Below are 20,935 nucleotides of genomic sequence, written 5' to 3' on the forward strand. Positions count from 1 at the left end.
AAGCTTGGTCCTGGAAAAGAGAAAGACAATTGAAAATAAAGGAAAAACAAACAAACAAAAACAAACTTACTGGGATATTATGGTCCTTTCTTCCTTTATGGGAGGAAGCAACATGAGCAAGGTACTGAATAACTTTCTTGGTGTTTTCGGTCTTCCCAGCACCAGATTCACCTCTGCAAGACACATTCACACATTTTTCTCCCAAAAAATCAGTTTTAACAAGCATAGTCAGTCTTTTGTGGTAACTACCTAATTGCATTTCAGTCTCAGGCTTAGACCGTACAATGGTATTTTATTAACGGTCTGAAAGAAAAAGTGCTAACGTTTAAGGATGTATGCAGTGTAGCTGTAGACATGTCTATCCCAGGATATTAGAGAGACAAGGTGGGTAAGGTAATATCTTTTATTGGGCCAACCTCTGTTAGTAAAAAAGAAAAGCTTTCAAGCCACACAGAGCTCTTCTTCAGGTTTTGGAAAAGAACTCACAGCTTCATAGCAAAATGAATTTCCCTTTCCCAAACTTGAAGGAGAGTTCTGTGTGGCTCGAAAGCTTGACTCATCTTGTCTGTAACGTTTAAGGAAACAAATCACGAGTTTGTCATTTAAACACTTCCGTTATCCAAAATGTCTCCCTAGCACATCATTTAATTATTGGTACGTATAATTATTATGTATTAAGCATACTTTTTATAATAGTTCTTTAACACCACCAACTAACAATTCCCTAATCTTCAATTCTTGCGTGAAACAAGCATTCTTACCTCTTCTTTAAAGGATAAGAAACTGAAGCAGAGAGATTGACTTGACCAAGGCCATGGATTAATCTCTTAGAATAACAAAAATATAAACATAATGTCATAATGGCACTTCATGCTCTAAGTGCCAGATTTTCAGAAACACTGAGCTCCCACAAATCCCAGTGAAGTCAGTGGGACTGCAAGTGCTCAGTACTTTTGAAAGCCAGGCCCTAGGAGCATTAGCAGTAAAATACATCTTAACATATTGTACCATAATCAGATTCTTGGCTAGGCTGAAGCATATCTAGGATTCCAAGGAGAACACATATATTACACTTAATTTTATTGCTGTAAACAGGTAAAACATGCATTATTTTAATGAATGCTCAGCTAGGTTTGAAGTAAGATGTCTTTGGCTATGTTTGACTTATTTCAAGATGTGTCTGTAGGACACAAAATTGTAAACTGATTTTCCAGGGGAGGTACTTATTAAAGCTATATTATCTTCACATGAAACAGGACTGACACCACAAGGTTTTTTCATAGCTGTAATTTAGTTTTCAGACTATTCTACATTATAAATCTTTTATTAACGCTCACTACAAACTTAACTCAGCTGCCAAATCATAGCTATGTGAGAAGAGACTGCTGTTTGTGTTTATGAAGCATATGAAATTAAGAAGGTTCAATTACTTGGAATTGCACTGAAAAAGTGCAATTTTCTCCCATTGTTAAATATTCATTTTAGAAATCAATCCTGACATAGTTAACTGTGGAACCATTTCAAGCCTGCTACAATGTCAGTTTAGTCAATTACCATTTCTGTTACAAATAGTTTAACTGAAAACTTGTGTATGCAGAGTGTGAATTAACAATTTTTGCATTTGAAGTTTCCAAGGCAACACTCCCCCCCCCCCCCATTCCATTGCACTATATATACAGATTTAGTAGTTGTCCAAAATTTGCTTTCTTGACAGCTAATACCTTTGCAATGGTATGTTTTGTGAAATTCAGACAGCTGAAGTTTTCCTGTTCTCACATTTCAATTAACTGTTCTGTTTTTGCCAAGATGAAGTGTAGTATTTTAATACTGATTCAATTTTATAAGGGAGGATTGTGATGCTGACAGACCAAGTGCCAGCTCATTCCAAGGCCCTTAAGCCTCACTGAACACAGACAAATCCTTACTGGAAAAAACAGTCTGGCTCACCTGTACGTTAGTATTATAAAACAGGTATTAGATTTATTTTATTAAAAAAAGTAGGTTTAGACTTTATGAAATGTTTGTAAATTGCTGCATGTATTAAATCTTACCTACAATATCTGTATCCCATGTTACAAGGTAATATTTAAGAGAATTTGCTCCATAACTAAAAAGAAGTGTTTGCTCTAAAACTATCAGAAGAGAAGCATTACCAAGCGTGAAATACTAGTTGACCATAAGAGGGACCATCTTCTGCCCAACAAAAGAAGGGCCACAGACACCAGAGGAACCATTGTGAAACATCAGCGGACAAAAGACTGTTGATTGCTCCCCCACACCCATAAAGAGGACACAACCATGAGCACTCTCATCCCATCAGCTTGAACTCTGGGAGAAGGAAAAAAATCCCTGTCAAGAAGAAATCATCATCTCTATGCTGCTTGAACTTTGAGGGGCAAAGATTTCCAAGCATAAGCAAGAGTTCTCCAGTGCTTTGCCTGGGTTAGCACTAAAAGACATAGAAGCTTCTATAAACAGAAAGCTCTATATTATCTTTTGGAACCTAACTCATTTATGTGCATACGTTTACCTGCTTTAACCTTGTCAATGAGGTCTGGTCTACATTACAGAGTTTGATTGATGAAGGCAGCTTATGTCAGCTTAACTATGAACTTTCGCTCCCACTTATGCAATTATCCCTCTATGCACACCTAACTCCACCTTCATGAGTAGCATAGAGTCAAGGTTGATGTAGTTAGGTCCACACAGTGTCACTGTAGCCACCGCACTGCTTATGTAAACTGCTACTGGCTTTCAGGAGCTGTCCCACAATGCCCACACTGACCATACAATCAATACAAGCGCTCCTGGTGCATTGCCAACAGAAGAAGCAAAGTGTAAACATGCACAAATACTCCTGTTCTTTTTGCGGATACAGACTAACACGGCTGCTACTCTGAAACCTGAATATTGTTGTGATTTTTGGTGTAAGGGACCCATATATCACAAAGGCAAGGTTGCCTAGGTGGCAACACAGACAGATGCCAAGAGTTCAGGGTCCTTGAAACCTACTTAATAAGTTGGCTATTGTCTTTGGCATGAAAACAGCCTGAGAAGGAATATATCTACGGAGCTAGTTATGAAGAAGATTCTCTTTTGAGGACCAGCTATTTAATAATGGGACTTGACTGTAAGTATCAGTGTAGTCTTGTCACCAAATAAGCAACCTTGAGACTGTTTCGAGGTTCAAGTGCCCCTTGAAAGTTAGAATTTAGGCTGGACCTCTTTTATAGACTAAGCAGTATTCCAAACTGGTTCAGAGGATGCCTCTTTTATGAGTCCACAGAGTAAAACATAGGAAGGGCAAATGTGAAGACATCTGGGGTCTGTCCTGGGCACAACCACCACTTTCCTCTCTCTAATTAGCATTTCTCTTTCTGTATCTATGAAGTATCAACCCTATGAATGAGGTTATAAAAGAGAAGATGGGGCGATACTAGACTCAGTGAGTTATCTTTGTTTAATAATATTCTTAAAATGTGCCTAGTTCTATAAACCTGAAATGTTCCCAGAGAAATGCTTTGTACACTGAACCAAAAACTTTTATGTTCTGAATCAATATTAAATTTGTTGTTACCTCGGAAGAGAGACTAAGTTTTTGTTTGTTTGTTTTTTAATTCAATGAAGGGTACATTTAATATTTCTAATCTCTGAATGGAAGTTAAATTGGCAGAAAAGATTAAAAGTAGTTAAAAGAAAGTTTAGCTAAATTTTAAGTAATCCACTCTGGTGATCTAGTGAGCAGATTTTTGGGGAGTGGAGGGAGTACAATTATATTCCATAGGTCCAGTTCTAAAGGAGATTAAACACAGCCTTTTTACAAATACAATCCACAAATCAACAAATTCCTATAAAAGCCTGTACATCTCAAAGCACATGAGGCTAAAAGCTTGGAGTTTATGATGTATTCTTTTGACTAAAATGCAAGTCTGAAATTATACTTGTATAGAATGTCTCCATACAACTCCAGCTAGTATCTTATCTAATTCTTCTCGCCTTATGGCTTACAAATATGCTGAGTATTTCCTGCTGGATATGAACTGTTAGACAGTTCCGCTGTCATATACTCTACTAGAAGAAGAATTAGAAGATTTAGGAGATGAAATCCTTTTCATTTATAGGAATAAGAACATCTACATACTTCAGTTCCCCCCCACCCCCCAAGAGTGCAAATGCATGAATTATAAATTGCCCAAACAAGGTAAACTTTTAGAAATGCTTATATACAATACTTGTGAAGTGGAAGGACAGTATATAATGAAGTCAGATCAGCCTTTAAAAAAAAAAAAAAAAAAAAGCTTGGTTTTAAATACACCCCAAATCATTAGGTTACCACAGAAGTGTTAATTAAAAACCCTTATGGAAAATCCTGGGCCTACTGAAGTTAACAATGAGAGCCTTGCCATTGAGTTCAATAGGGACAGGATTTCACCCCTTGGCCTTAAATCTCAGTTCCACTCATTGAACTAAAAGTGAGACCCACTCTCTCCCACAGTTTTATAAAAGCAAATGCAAACAAACAGCAACTCTGATTAATCGGCTCCAAGTTATTGCTTGGCAATGTGCCTATTTTGACGAATCTGACAATGTATCTTTTAAATAAATATAAATATATGGAGATATACCTCTCTCATGGAACTGGAAGGGACCCTGAAAGGTCATTGAGTCCAGCCCCCTGCCTTCACTAGCAGGACCAATTTTGTCCCAGATTCCCTAAGTAGCCCCCTCAAGGACTGAACTCACAATCCTGGGTTTAGCAGGCCAATGCTAAAACCACGGAACTATCCCTCCCTTGCTCCCTCCCATTAATAGACAGTCAAATCCTCCAACTGAGGAGTGGATGTCTCTGTTCCACTACTATCACCTTAATATCTATGTTACATGGCTAGGCCACTGGTCAAACAGATTTATTTATTGACAGATGCATAGAACATCCAGAATTCAGCTCCTTCAAGAGAGTGGCTCTATCCTTCTAGAGACAGAACTGTCAGAACACAGTCCTCCTGTTTTGAAGTTGTTGCTGCAGCTGCCTGAACAATTTATACTGAAGCACTTCAGACTAGCTTCTTTAACCCATCAACTCACATTCAGAACAGTATGTCATGAACAGAGGTTATTTGTTCTACTCCTGCTAGGATTCAGAGAGTGAAAGCTAAGAAATGTTACGTAGCACTCTAGTGCTTGATTTCTCTGCCTATCAAGCCTCAAGCTCCCTAGTCTGATCTTTGAAGGCAAACCTAACCAAACAGATTTTAAATGCAGACACTTTTACTTTGCTGGGGAACAATACAAAGACAAGACATTACTGGGGGAAAATGTATTCTTCACCTTACACTATAAAAAGTCCCTGTGTAATCTGCAACTGGCTTGACTTAAATTCTGCATTGTGTGTTACAGCAGCACCCAAGAGTCCCCAACCGAGATCCTGATCTCATTACACGAGATACAATACATACATGTAGTAAGAGGTAGTCCCTTCCCTGAAGAGCTTACAATCTAAGAGGGCAAGACAGACAAGGTAAGTAGTTACTTGCCCAAGGCAACACAGCAGATGACATAATTAAGGATAGAACCCAAATCTTCTGACTCCCAGTCTGGTGCCATATACATTAGACTATGCTGCCTTAATTTTGCCAATATTTCAATTTATTCTTCAGACAGAAAATTCTCTATCTCTGGGCACAATTCTCTTCAGGATGATGTACAATAACATTGTGCTAGTGTGTATCAGTAACAAAATTGTGCAGTACATTTCCACAAACAGCCACGTTCCCTTATTATAAATAGGAACCACCAGCAACTGTATCCAAGTCTTGAGATATCTTCTGGTTTCAGCCTATCTGCAGCCTGCGGAAGCAACACTACTTCAGTCTACAGTGTAGATATTTTCAGGGTTCCTTTAGCAACCTCTTAAATTCTAAGTTAAAAAACCAAGAACAAAAAATGCTTGGCTTTTGGAGCACAATTCTGTGATTCCACAGTTAAAGGTCTTGCCACAGAGTAAGTGGGGCCACAAATATAGTAGTAAATAGTAAGAAGCTTCTCGGAAGAAAGGAAGGCCAGTAGCAGAGATTCTGGAGGGGTTACTGTGGAATACACATCCAGAGAGGTTAGACTACTCTACCTGAGCTGAAAGCTAGCTCAACAGCAAAAACAAAGCTTGATTAAAAACCTACGAAGACCATCAAAAACTATGGACCTGAGAGAATTTAAAGTTTTATCATGCTCTCAAATATGCATCTCACGAAATCACCCACTGAATTCCCACTCCTAAGGATGTGGCCTGACAGCTATTCATTAATGGAGTGGTCCCCAAACTGCAAGGTGCATCCCTCCATTGGGGGCAGAGAGGGGATGGAAAAAGTAGCAGTCCCGCCATACTTCCAGCCCTGCTCCTCCCGCAAGCCAGATCCACCCCCAGTCCCACTCCAGTGCCAGCCCCACTCCAGCCCAGCCCTGTCTCATTTCCTCTCCAACCCCAGCTCAGCTCTGCCTCCAGCTCAAGCTCTACGGCTGAGGAAGCCTTGGCTGTGCAGTAATGGAGGGGCACAGACAGATTCCATTAATGGTAAGGGAGGCATAACTAGAAATGTTTGCACACCACTGCATTAATGTCATGCTGGTGCAGTGGGGACCTTGCTGACTCTCACTGCTTGACCATATGTGTGTGCTACTGTGCTGCATTAAGATTTAGGTCAGACAGCAATGAACTCTAGAACTGACACACCCCAAAACAGCCTTGGTGCTTAGTGGAGGGCTCCCCCCCCCCTCACCAGTCTCTCTGCTGCAAAGTAATAAAGCACCATTCAGTTAAGATAGGCAGCTGAATGAGGGGTGCTTTTGAGGGGCTGGGGGGGGGGGGGGGGACGACTGTGTCACAGCCATGTTAAGGTTGCCCAACGCTTCCCGCTACAAGCTATTTCAGTTGCTTTTAACTTTGCCAAGCTAACCATTCAGGCTGAAGTTCCCCATGCTAGATGTCTGCTTCAGACCAAATTTTATAAAGTTTCAGACAAAACAGTGCCGCTGTTTCTCAGAATCGCCAAAACTGGGACAAGAACAACTCGCTTGAAAGCAAGGGGCTCTTCTAGTGGCTAGACCCACTGCAAGAGAAAGGATGACCAGTGTTGCTTGCTACCTGCTCTTTTGCAGGTTTTTTTCTCGGTCACAAGTTTCCCCAGAAAATATAGGAACACTGCTTCACTCTGACAAGTTTCAGAGTAGCAGCCATGTTAGTCTGTATCCACAAAAAGAACAGGAGTACTTGTGGCACCTTAGAGCCTAACTTTACTCTGAAACACTGAGGACAGGAAGCACCTTACCTCAGAGATGATGGGATCCCTTATATATTAGGCACCAAAAGCACATGGAAGCATGTACCAAAAGTCTGCTGGTACCGGTAAAGTAGATGCAGAAACAACTGCAGTCACAGGTGCTTCTTTAGTGGTGGTTGTGCAAAATAAGCTTCCTTGCTAGCTCCTATCAGAGAAATAACTGGGTGGAGCCTTCAACTACTAGAAACAATTGGAGAATTCAGAAAGCAAGGCCTGTAGATAAAGGATCATCATAACTACCTGCCTACATCTGCTGGAAAGTGAGAGGTACACCCGAGTATCTGGACTGGTTCAGAAAATCCAAGAACTGGTTTTTTACTATTTATAGTTCTCCATTTCATCTTCTCTTAGATGGTTCACATCTTTTCATACCAGTTGTCAGGGGAATGTTAGGAAGCTGGAACCCAGCCAGAGGTTGTACACTGAAATGCTTGGTATTTGCTGCTCTTGTCATTTTAGATGCAAACTCAGTTTCTTCTCCATCCTACCACTCCCATCTGAAGCCAATTCAGAATATATACCCTTGTATGGCTTCATGCATCTGTAAAGTGACCATTTATCAAGCCTAGTCACCATTTTCAACGGAATACCATAAGCTTGTGGTAAGGTTCTCAAATTTAGAATGCCAGCAAAAAAAACTTATGCTTTCATATTTTAACACAAACAGAATCCTGGAGCTAAAAACAACAAGTGTGGGAGAGGCTTGAGCATTTCTCACAGAACCCTAGTATCCCATATGAGGAATCTCTTCATTTCAGAGTCACCGGTCTGGAACAGATTGGCACACTCACCCATTTAACTATAAAGGGCAACAGCAAGAGTACAAGAAGTTTTGTCACCTTCCTTAAACTCAAGCATCTGGCATTTCCTCCTCATCTGAGGCCCACATTTCCTATTTCAGTGTGTATTTACATTTTAGGGTGTTATAATATTAGTATAATTACTACCATTTCTCAGCAAGAGTGATGTTGATGTTGGGGCAGTGTGTTTATAACACTGGTAGCTACCGAAGACAGGACTCAAGACATATTACCTACCATTTCTGATTAGTACTTAGTGTTGGTAGCAACAGTGTGTTGGCACCATTGCCAGAAAATAGGTACTGGTTTTCCTAAACTAGACAAACCCAGAGTCTAACACCACTATGGTCCCCCATTAATCACTGGCATTTTTAACCAACTGGGGGATGCTATAAATGGATATAGAAGATAAATAAAGCTTGCTCCTGAGAGTGGTCAGTTAATAATCCAAGGGAACTGAACCAAAAATTCCAATCAGCACTAGAGATCCCCAGGTCCCTTCTGAATCATTTACTCTCCCAGGAATGACCAACCTACCTGCAGGCAAAACCATGTCCAGCATACAATGGAAGGTAGAATTAGAAGAAATCTTATCCACTGAATCATCCTATCCTACCTAAACCAATGATGAAATTATATATCCAAATATCACCCAAAACCTTAGATTTTAAATAGGTAGGCAACAGAAGGAGAGACAGGCTGGATAGAACTTCATAAGCAAATCAACCTTCAATGGTCTTTTCCCTGGCAGCACACTAGCTTTAAAGGACAATTTTTTGGGCAAGGGGAAGGCTGATGTTTGTCCATGTTAGGAAAAGCCATTGGCAGTTCTCAAAGTATCAAACAACTCTTGAGATTTCTCTGATTGGATGTTTCTCTCTCTACAATGTTATAAGGGGCTCTTGGAATGACAAAGTCATTTGGTGCCAAAGACATCACTTTGTGAGGTGATGAGAGGTCTTTTGGTGGCAAGGCAGGTCACTGGTGTTGCTTAGCCCCCAGATCTGGTTCTTCCTATCTGCAATAGGTGGCCTGGCTAGAGAAGATGATAGGTAAAGTGACCTCTCGAGCATAGAGATTGAATCATAACCGATTGAGATGTCAGACCCCCATAAGCCCAGTAAGACCACAGCAGCATAAGGTAGGGATATGGTACAATAGCTTGATATTGGCCAGTCCAATAGCATTCCTGTCAGGGTGGATTTTCAGTCCTGTATGTCAGGACTCTGTGGCACCATAGAGAAGAGAGTTCCCTGTTTGAGGATTGAGAGAACACATGCAATGGAGAGACTGACTTCCTCTCTGGGCAGTGCATTCTCAGTACAGATAAATACCTCTGCCAGTGACTTAGGTTCACTTGGGGGCACACTGTGCTACAGATCTCAATGCAGAGAGGTGCAACCCCAACTCTGGGACTGGTGCCAGAGAAGTATTACTCTGTGCTGTAGGCTGCCCTTCTTCACCAGCCTTTGGCACCATGCGGGGCTTGGTGGATTTGCATCCAGAGGCTTTTCATGATCAAAATTTTGTGACACTATACAGAGTTCCATTCGGGGTCTCAGCCCTCTGTTTGGAGTGGCCCCCCTTAGCCCCAGATTCTGGTAGTAGAGGTGTTTATGTCCTCTTTGGTGCCTATGTCTGTGAAGCCATGTGGTCTGCTTTGGCACCAGGGGCATATGTGCTGGTGCCAGGTCTTTCTTTTGCAGTCTTCTCTGCTGTGGTCTGGTCTTGGGGGGGGGGGGTCACTTGTCTGCTAGATTGAGCACTGGATAAAGTTGGGTTTTCTGCTGTTGAGTGGCAGGTGTTAAAGTCTCTTCGGTTCTTGAGGAGACTAATAGATTGCCCCAAGAGGAGGAAGCTTTAGCTGCACGTTTTGTGCATACCCAAAGAGAAATATAGACAAACATCTATTCTAAACAAGAGAGGAATTAGTCCATTTTGTCCATCTTTTGAGGGATTTGTCCATCACCGGACTGGAAGGACCTGAAACCCGCAGGTTTCAAATCCACCATTTTGAGGAGTCTGGGGGGGGAGGGGAGAGGGGTGTCTGGCAGCCAATATTCAGTTCAGACAGGCATCACATCAGCAGAGCAGAGAAGTTCTGAAAATTTTTGAGGCATGGAGAGATTTAGTTGGAGTTAAGAACTACCAGGTTGGACACTTGCCAGTTTGTCTTACTGACACAGGCAATAGAGAGAACTTCAGAAACACAGGTAAGTTCTTTCAATGGTTAATGAACATTACTGTAAAAATCTGCACCTTATTTCCAGATGGAATCTGAAGCTAGACAAGATCAAACTACCAGATCTTGTTATGATTAAAGAGCTATCAGAGATCTCCTCGCCACGTAGGTACTTTTAGATCATCAAGTCACCTCTTAACTTTCTCTCAGAAAAGTTAGAGATGGAGCTTCTAAAGTCTCATATAAAGATATGTTTTCCAGACCTCAAGTCAAGCTCTGTCCTAAACATGCTTTCTAATTTTGAAAGTTTTGATATGTGGACCAGAACTAGACCGTATTCCAGTAATTAAATTACCAGTGCCATATACAGAGACCACACCACCTTACTTCTACTACTTTGTATTCTGCTGCTTATACAGAGGATCATATTGACCTTCTTAACCATTTGCACATGTGCTTCCAGTGCAATGCTGGAGTTATCTGCTACGACCCCTAAGTCCTGTTCAGTATGACTGCAATTCCAAGATCCAGTCCATCTTGCAAGTGTCACCTACATTCATTGTTCCCAGATGCACGACCCTGTATTTGACTGTATTAAGACACACCTTGTTTAAATGAGCCCATTTCAAGTCAGCCTGTAGAACCAATCTACCTCATTATTAATTCTGCAACCACGTGTGTCACCTGCAAGTTTAGTAGTAATTTTATATTTTCTTCCAGATCATTAATAAAGATACTGAATAGCAATAAACCAAGAACCTGTGGGACTGCACCAGGAATATCCTCACTGAATGAGGATTCCATCTACAGTTACTTTTTGAAATTTACTAGTTAGCCAGTTTTTAATCCATTTAATGTAAGCTATATATTGATTTTGTGTAGTGCTACACTGGAGAGGCTCCCACTGAACTTCAGTGGCAGCTGCTGGGTTGTCTGCTCCTGCTAGGAAGCAAGACATGGGAGCTTCCAGTCATCAAAAGCAGGACAAAGGGTTTATTCTTGCTTTGGGGGACATTGTCCTAAAGCTGTCCTCCTCATAGAGGGAGCTTTTCTGTTTTGTAAAACAATAGTCATTTGAACACTACTGGCCCTAACCCACTTTTCAATGAGAGGGTGAAGGGTAGCCCTACATTTGGAATGTACCATCTCCCACCCTGGGAAAACCCAATCCTTCTCCAGCTTCTCAGATATTACTTTATAGGCTGGAAAATATTAGACTTTTTGCTTCTGGTTGATAGGCAGGGATCCAGTCTGTTAAGCTTTGGGTGCCCTAGGGTGACCTACAAGCACATGTGTCCTGGAACAAACATTTGTGGTAGTGTCCAAACTATCCTTCACAGACATGTTACCTATAATGAGTTAATTGGTAATCAAATTGGAGATAGGAAAGCTAATATAAACAAGCCCTTAGGAGAAATGTTTTGAAGTTAAGTAAATCACCTGGCTGGTAGGTTAAAAGACATGGTGCTGTGACTGACAGGGAAGATTGTAAATTAGCTAGAAGGACCTTCAAATGTTAACTCACTCAGGGGAGGCCAGAAACGAAGCCCAACCTAAACTATTAGCTAGCTGAAAAGAGATAAGAAAGTAAAGAACCAGTTTCTTCACAAACTTATTTGCGAACTTATTTGTGGGTTCTCACTTTTTTGTTTTTAAAATGTCCAAACAATATCTCCTTGCACTATATGCCACCAAAAATATAGGATAAATTACTTTTTTAAAAAAAAAAAGTCTTAGTTTTGTGAATTTTAAAGTTGAACCTGCCAAGTAGGCAACTGATTCTTTATTGTAGTTATTCAGTTAGCTTCTACACTTTGAATAGTTACAGTATGGTTTAACATTATCAAAATATTAATGATCTATAAATTAGAGAGATTCATTTGTTCGATTTATGATGTGTTTTTGTTTAAGATATTATGCTTATTGAGTGGTAAATGCTATTTTAACACTTTCAGTAAGTTGATAGTGGGACAAAGTTCAAGTGCACCATTTTATGAACGAGTCAACATCTCTATACCAGACTAGATTAGTTTTTATATTACGTGTTATAATGTTACAAGCAGCTAAGAGATAAACATGAAGAGTAATCTATCCCGGCAATAGTAGTGAAGTTCCTTGAACTAATCACTAATATGGTAAAAAACAGCCAACTTATTTTGTTTACTTACGTGCAAAGAATTGATTGGTCCTCACGGTCTGCAAAACAAAGAAAAAAGAATATAGATTGTGATTTTGCTCTGATATTTTGTTGTAATTGCAAGCTACAAAGTTATATTAAAAAGGACATCCAGAAACTTGAACTTTTCATAATTCAGCAATTAAAAAAAATCAATTATGTTTGATAGTGTGGTCTTTAAGTAGCATCCTGAAGTTATTTAATTTTGGGGTGGGGGGGAGGGAATGTTTTTCAGCTCCTTGTTTATGTTTATAAAGGGTCTTCTTTTCAGCGAGAAGCGAGACTAGTCAGGGAAACAATTAAATGGTCTATATAGAAAGTGCTGGCCACTGCAGACTAAACTAAATTAAATATTCTATACAAAATTATTTTCATTTTAGTAATTGAGATTTTGTTTAACCATATAGTAGAGAAAATGAAACTAGTTGAAACTTTTAGTGTTTTATGTTCCCTACACAGTCTTCCAGATTCACTGGCCACAAACAAGATTTTAAGTACTGGGAAACAGCAAGAACATCTGCAGCCAATATGATAATTCCCAGCTACAGCTTTTTCCTGTGAACATGCAAGCTCATAAGTGCTGTTTTAATTCAATTTATTCAAAAGAAAGAGAGAGTTGCCAACAGGATGCCTAGCAAGATATAGAACAGAAGTGAACTGTGCAACGTGATATTGCTCAGCACACAATATACACTACTGTGCATTGAAAAGAATGCCTGAAGGACATGCACTATTAACTGTGAATGGTTCTCTTGCAAGTTACAGCATCTTTACATACTCCATTTCAATATATGGTCCTTATACTTCATATGAAGTGTTTTTCAGAAGAGCTGTTAAAGATTTTTTCTGGTCTTTCAGTTAGTTAAAGAATTCCCCCCCCTCAACTTTTTCAGTAAGCTCAGCATCTCCTCATGCCTATGAGCCCCCTGCCATACACACACTTCTCTGAAACTGGTTCTACAGCCATCTGCATAATGATCACTGAATAACTGGTAGTCATCTACTGCAAACTCATGAGGGAATTTCAGTAGAATTATTTTTTATTTATGAGTAATTGTTAAGGTTAAGATTTTATCATGGACAGATCACAGGCAATAAACAAAATTTCCCAGTGGCTTTACTAAAAATAACTGGGGGGCGGGGTGTCACGCATGCGTGAATGACAGCTAGAACAGCTCCAGCTGCAGACACAGGGGTGTGTGCACAGCTGCAACCCCGGCCAGTGCCATAAGGCAGGGGCATATGGCTCCATCTGTGGCCCTAGAGGGCAGTGCACAGCTCCAGGCTCGGCAGAAGGGGAGTGGGTGGCACACAGTTCTGGCTCCCGACCCAGCTGTGGGGCAGGGGAGCAGAGCCCCAGCACCAGGGGGCACAGTCCTGCAGCCCCATCTGCAGGGTAGGGGTGCACAGTCCCAGCTGAATCTGAAGAAGTCACGGAGGTCTGGTAAAGTCACAGAATCTGTGACTGCTGTGACCTCCATGACTAAATCATATCCTTAGTAATAATAGCGAATTCCACTGCAAACAAGTCAACCTTATTTTGTTTGAACGTAAGGTTCAAGACTAAGGGATTATACCCCTGATCCTTCCAGAATAAGACCAATACCATGTTTCAAGGGTTCTCATAAGGTCCCTTTTCTGTCCTTCAAAAAAAGTCAAGTGACATTCTTTAAACCTTTGAGATCTTTATGAATTGCTGGCCATGCATGACACACTAAGTAGGAGGACCCAGAAAAATGCATCAAACAGCAACAGATAACTGATGTTCTTTCTAGGGAGAGCAGTTCTGGACTTGAAGCACTAAAGGTGGACAGGCAGGAGGACAATTATGTTGCTGTGAAATATGTGATTCCTCCCTTCTTGCCATCCCTCCTCCCCACCTTCCCCTGGAATCCAATGATTCCACTTAGTGGATCTGAAGTCTAGACATATGCTATTTTTTTTAAAAATGGGATAACAGTATAACTCAACTGTGTCTTATCTGCTGTGAGAAGCAAAAGTAAAATTTTGTTGGGTTTGGATAGTTTTGGCCAAGGACTTTTAGGAGCTGGACTCCAAGATACTAAGTATAGAGGAATATGAAATAAAAACCCTAGTCACCTACCCAAATCATATAAATTAATTTTATAAAGCTTTCATGTACCAGCTAGTACCGTTACTAGTACTGAAGCAGAATAGCCAGCTGTCTCCTCTAAAGAAAAGAGACTCAATCAGAAGGGAGCAGTTGACCTGTTTTCTCTGTTACTCAACTAGGATATACACAACACAAGAATCCAAAAAGGGTCCTTGGAACTTTTTCTATGACAGCCTGCCCACCTGACACCCCCCTGCCCAAAAGACAAGGAAAAAAAGATGATTGTTTCATCTGTATATTTGAGTTATAGATTTAGTGCCTTCAGACCCTTCCTGCAATAAAACATGTTACTCAGATTTAGGAAGCCCAGATGTATATTGCAAGTCATTGGGGTAAGAGACCCATTTCAAAACTAATTAGAAGATCCGTAATACACAGGGCTATCTGCAAAAGACTACTAAGAGATAATCTAAAAATCTATTGTTTAGCTTTCATATCTAATTTTCCATGAGACAAAAGATGGCGAGACACCCCCTAAACTGCTTTTGGAAAGAGTTGGACTAGGTACCTGGACTAGTCAGCAGTTTAAGCAGACCTATTTGCATATCTCAATCAAGGTTTACTGGATTGGGAGGCTACTACACAGGCTGTGAGACTCTGCAAATTGCTGTCCCCTACCTAAAGAAGCTGAAACCAAAACCAAACCAGGGACACTTGCCCTTGATTTAAAGCTAAGTGACTTTTTAAGGTTGAAAAGTAAAAACAAGCACCAGGCTAATCTGATTGAACTTGACTGCTTGTCTGCTATATATTGAGAGTGGTTTGTACATTAAAGTATTATCTGAAATTATAGAGGCATGTGGCTTTTCTTGGCACTGCATGAAAAGTTACAGCATGTGGGTATAAATGTATCTCTGTATACAGGGAAAATGTTCAAACACCCAAATCAGGATGTGGATTTTCCAGTGTGTGGGGTGGGTTAGAAATCCAGTAAATCACTAGATGTCTACACAGAATAAAACTGATATCCCCAGTGAAAACTAAGTATGAAAGAACTTTGAAGTCTTTAAGCTCTGAAGTCTAAGTTTAGTTCTATTTTTTTTGTCTTGTATTGTCAAACTGAAGATGTGAAATCACTACTTGGAAATATCTGCCTGATTTACTTCATACTTCCCAAAAAGTTAGCATATAGCATGCATGCAACATTTCATGCTACAGGAAGATTTTTATTTGTTGTCCAGGGGTGGTGAAAAATGGGCTTAAAATGGTGGGCTTGAAAAGTGGTCTTAAAACTGCAAAGTGGTACCACAACGTATAGCAGCTGTTGGTTTTCCTAAACCAGTTCTCTTCTGGCTTCCATTCTATGCCTCAAGACCCATTCCTTTGCTTCACTGCTTGCAAAAGTAGAAGCCTGTACATAGTACAAAGGCTTCTTAAAGCAAACACCTCCCACACCAAGTACGAGGATGGTTGTAAAGACACAGCTTCAATTTAAAATCCTGACAATGCTCCTGGTTGAAAAACACATGGATTTAAAGAGCTTTTCAGGTGCTAAATACAGTATTTAGTCTCTCCTTGTATTTGCTTCTTTGCTACCCCCATTGAACAATTCCAGTAGAAGGGGATCAAGCAGTGCCAACTTGTTTGCAAGAATTCTGATGTACTGTTTGTGGCAGGTTGGGATGGGAGATATTCTCTAATTCTAGCCATATTCAGTGTACCAGGAGCACACATTAAAGTGAAGGCAGAATATCAGGTATTAAAAATATCAGATGCACAAAAACAGATACATAGCATGGCCCTTCTTCCAATCATTCCTCATGGGCCCAAACAGGGCCTGTATTACCCACCAAGGAACATGACTTTTACCAAGTGACCATGTAAGACACACTTTGAAATTACAGGCCCAATCCTGCAGACACTTGCAAAGTTTGGTGATTGTGGGTCTACTTGTATTGAGTTGGCCAGATGTGCGCTTGCAGGCCTGGGACTCAATTGCCTTTGGTAGAAAGATAGAATCACTAACCTTACTGGAAGTGCTCCTGCACCCATTGTGACTAGCCCTTATATTTTCAGTGCTCTGGCTACATGGATGCTCCATGGAGAAATAAGATATGCAGGAACAGTTACAGATCAGAAGAGGTCTCTGCACATATTGGCATGTTAATTATCAGAAGCCTAAGAATGGTCATACAGAGTGATATCACCGGTCCATTTAGCCCAGTATCCTGTCTTCTGACAGTGGCCAGTGCCAGATGCTTCAGAGGGAATAAACAAAAAAGGGCAATTTCAGGTAATGCACATCCCCTGTAGACCAGTCCCAGTTTTTGGTACTCAGAAGTTTAGGGACATCTGGAGCATGGGGTTGGATCCCTGACCATCTTGGCTGACAGCCATATCCTCCATTAATTTACCTAAATTCTTCTTTAATCCAGTTGAAACCCAGTTTTGGCCTTTACAACATCCCCTGGCAACAAGTTCAACAGGTTGACTGTACACTGTGTGAAGTACTTCCTTTTGTTTGTTTTAAATCATCATCTGACTGTTCATTTCATTGGGTGACCTCTGCTTCATTTGTTATGTGAAAGGGTAAATAACACTTCCCTATTCACTTTCTCTAGACCACTCATGATTTCATAGACCTCTATCCGCACCCATCCCTTTTCTAAACTGAACAGTCCCAGTCTTTTTTAATCTTTCCTATCATGGAAGCTGTAATATACCCCCAATAATTTTTGTTGCCCTTCTTTGCACTCTCTCTAATTCCAGTATATCTTTTGGTGCCCAACACTTATCTTTTTTGACTGCTGCTCCATAGGGAGTGGATGTTTTCAAAAGAAACATTCACAATGACTTCAAGATCTCCTTCTTGAGTGGGAACAGCTAATTTAGATCCCATAATCCCAACTATCCATACAAAATTATGTTTTCCAATGTGCATCACTCTGCACTTAACACTGAATTTCATCTGCCATTTTGGCACCTAGTCACCCAGTTTAGTGAGATCCCTTTAACTCTTTGCAGTCAACTTTGGACTCTATCTTGAATATTTTTATTGTCTGCAAATTTTGCCCTGTCACTATTTACCCCTTTTTCCAAATCATTTATGAATATGTTGAATAGCATAGGCCCCAGTACAGATCCTTGGGAGAGACAGCTATTTATCAGTCTCCATTCTGAAAACTGACCATTTATTTCTACCCTTTGTTTCCTGTCTTTTAAACTGTTACTGAGCCATGAGAAGACCTTCCCTCTTAACTCATGACTCTGCTTTGCTTAAGAGCTTTTGGTGAGGGATGCTATCAAAGGCTTTCTGAAAATCCAAGTACACTATATCCACTGAATCACCCTTGTCCACATATTTGTTGACTCCCTCAAAGAATTCCAATAGATTGGTAAGGCATGACATCCTGTTACAAAAGCCACATAGATGAATATAATGGGGAAGAGTCAATGTGTCTGATAATTATGTTCTTTACCATCACATCAACCAATTTGCCAGGCACTGAAGTTAGGCTTACCAGCCTGTAGTTGCCAGGATCACCACTAGAGAGACATTAGCTATCCTCCAGTTATCTGGTACAGAAGCGGATGTCAGCAATAGGTTACATACCACAGTTAGTAGTTCTGCAATTTCATATTTTCATTCCTTCACAATTCTTGGGTGAATATCATCTGGTCCTGGTGACTTAGTTAATTTATCAATTTTTTCCCCCAATACCTCTTCTATTGATACCTCAATCTGGGACAGTTCCTGAGATGTGTCACCTAAAAATAAATGGTCCAGATGTGGGGGGATCTCCTCCATATCTTCTGCAGTGAAGACCTGTACTAAGAATTCATTTAGCTTCTTCTCAATGGCTTTGTCTTCCTTAAATGCTCCATCAGCACCTCATTCCTCCAGTGGCCTGGCCTCACTGACTCTTGGGAAGCTTTATGCTCCTTTCTATTTTCCTCATTAAGATTTGACTTCCAATTTCTATATGATGCCTTTTTGCCTCTAACCGTTTCCTTTTACTCTGCTGTTTACCCATATTGGCTATTTTTTGGTCCTCTTTCTGTTTGGAGGGAGGGGGGCATACATTTAAAAATACCATCCTAGAGGCTCAGCTTAAATGTTTTCTCCATGCAGTCTGCAGGCATTTCACCCTTGTGACTGATCCTTTGAATTTCTGTTTAACTAGCTTCTTCATTTTTGTGTAGTTCCCCTTTTTGAAGTAAATGCTACTGAGGGGGGATTATTTGGCATTCCCTCCCCCCACGAGGATGTTACATTTAATTACATTATGGGTCGCTATTACTGAGCGGTTCAGCTATATTCACCTCCTGGACCAGACCTTGTGTTCTATTTAGAACAAAAAAATCAAGAATTGCCTCTCCCCTTGTGGATTCCAGGACAAGCTGCTCCAAGAAGCAGTCATTAGAGCAGAGAATGGCTGAAGGCCAGAATTTCTAACGAACTACTTCTGTTCCTCATTCAAAGTACAGTTCAGTAATCTTTAAAGTTAACTGCCCTCTCAAAAGGTTGTGGAAAGTGTCCAGATACCAACAACTACCATGTACCACCACAACTAGCTAAACGAGAAATTCTTGTAACCATTTTAAATGCATCCCATTTTAGATTAGTCTCAAATAAATATCACAATGATGATATGAGGCATGTTACTATTTTTCCCCCCCATCTGAATAAATCAATCAATACAGCTATTCTTTCATAAGCTTTCAACAAGGCAGTGGTTTCTATTACACAGAAAAAGACATATTGTAAGTGTATTGAGTACGTTAGCCACAGGCAGAAGTCAAACGCTACAATTTAGCAATACTTTTTTATGACTTTTATGGAAGGCAGAGATGCGAGGTATTAAACATTTATAGGACAGTTTGAATGTCTGCACAGAGTAGAATGCTTATAGCTAAAGAGCTTCCTCTGTTTGTAGCGAAAACTGATACTAGTTGTACTCATGCTGCTGTCACCAAGAGTAACAACTTTAGGGAAAGCAACCAAACATGAATTGGTGTTATAGCCATTTCGATGCAGAATTGAAAAAGGCAGCTCTGCTGCCAATAAATAGTTACATATCCCACAAGAAATAGGAATTTTTTACAATTGTGAGCACACTATCACAGATACTCTAGAATTTCATTAGTTTGTACTGACAACTAAAAGATTAGAAGTTTCTGAAATTTACAAGCTTCCCACAATGGCTAGACAAAGACTTGTGTATTTTCTGTGATTTCAGTAGCTAAATCCATGTGCCAAAACAAGACTAACAAAGAAGAGACACCACTAAAATCTGAACGCTATTTTATTAGTTCTTTTAGAAGAAAAAACTGAACAGATGACAGTTCTGTTACTCATTTACCAGTGAGCTAGTGGCAAGTATCTTTCAGTTCTAAAGATAAGTGAAGCGCTTTCCAGTTTGACCTTATTTTCGCTACAGAAAGTAATTTGATGATTACTATACAACTGAGTACTGTAGTTATCTTTAGTGTTTCAATAGCAACGGCTATAAAAGGCAGACATTTGTTTTTTAAAACTATACATAATAGTGGCAAGACATTGATCTATTAAAATTTGCTGCTACAAAATATATTTAAGGGAAAAATTTCTGCGAGACTAGCTCTTACATATTACTTAACGTTCTAAAGCAATCTCAACTCAAATCAAAATTGTAAAAATCAAAGTTGCGATTTACTATCTTGATTTTACAATCTAAATTAGTGTTTAGATTACAGAAAACGCCCCAGAAAACTAAAATTTGAAGCACAATATAGAAGACTGCATTTTCACTACACTATTGTAGATATGCCACAAAATGCTGCAAAACAGCTGCAAGCTTCCTGCTGGAGCTCTTGAGTATGTGACTTGTTAAACATTTGTATTACAATTTCTTTACTTGTAAAAGTAGTATTTATTTACTAGAACTCTGAAATCAAGTAAAATGATCCTACAGCTACATTTTCCCTTTAAAATGAGAAAAATTGACAATTTCAAAATTTAATTTTGGTAAGTCTTGATAGATCCCTACTGCATGTTAAAAGCAGTGGTAGTTGGAAATCAGCAACACAGATCTCAGTCTTTTTAGGCAAGGATCTACAACATATACCTGTCAGTATTAGATAGATTTTCATAATCTACAAGAAGGATTGTAAAACCTTACCATTCTGTCAGAAGTTGACGTTTTACAATCCTTGTAGATTTATTTTAATACTGAACGTTCAAATGACATTCCAGTGCAGTTAGTCTCTTGTAGTTGGCTACGGTGGCTTAGGTGAGAATTCATGTAAAATTCTTCAGTTTGAAGGAAGACAATTAGACTTCAGACTGTAAAATATACAATTTGGGGATTCCCTTCCTCCCCCTGTAGA

General features: G+C 39.9%; 1 protein-coding gene across 5 annotated transcripts in view; it reads right to left on the reverse strand.

Moving 5' to 3' along the window:
- MYH10 (myosin heavy chain 10) overlaps positions 1 to 20,935 on the reverse strand; it is a 145,460-nt gene that overhangs the window by 81,905 nt on the left and 42,620 nt on the right. For all 5 annotated transcript variants that reach the window (XM_039500904.1, XM_039500907.1, XM_039500906.1 and 2 more), the window contains 2 exons: positions 12,485 to 12,512; positions 71 to 173 (listed from right to left, as the gene is read on the reverse strand). In XM_039500904.1, coding sequence (XP_039356838.1) covers positions 71 to 173; positions 12,485 to 12,512 — 131 coding nt within the window. The remainder of the gene's footprint in view (positions 1 to 70; positions 174 to 12,484; positions 12,513 to 20,935) is intronic.

This window comes from Mauremys reevesii, linkage group 15 (assembly GCF_016161935.1).
Source record: "Mauremys reevesii isolate NIE-2019 linkage group 15, ASM1616193v1, whole genome shotgun sequence".
In the NCBI taxonomy this organism is placed as follows: Eukaryota; Metazoa; Chordata; order Testudines; family Geoemydidae; genus Mauremys; species Mauremys reevesii.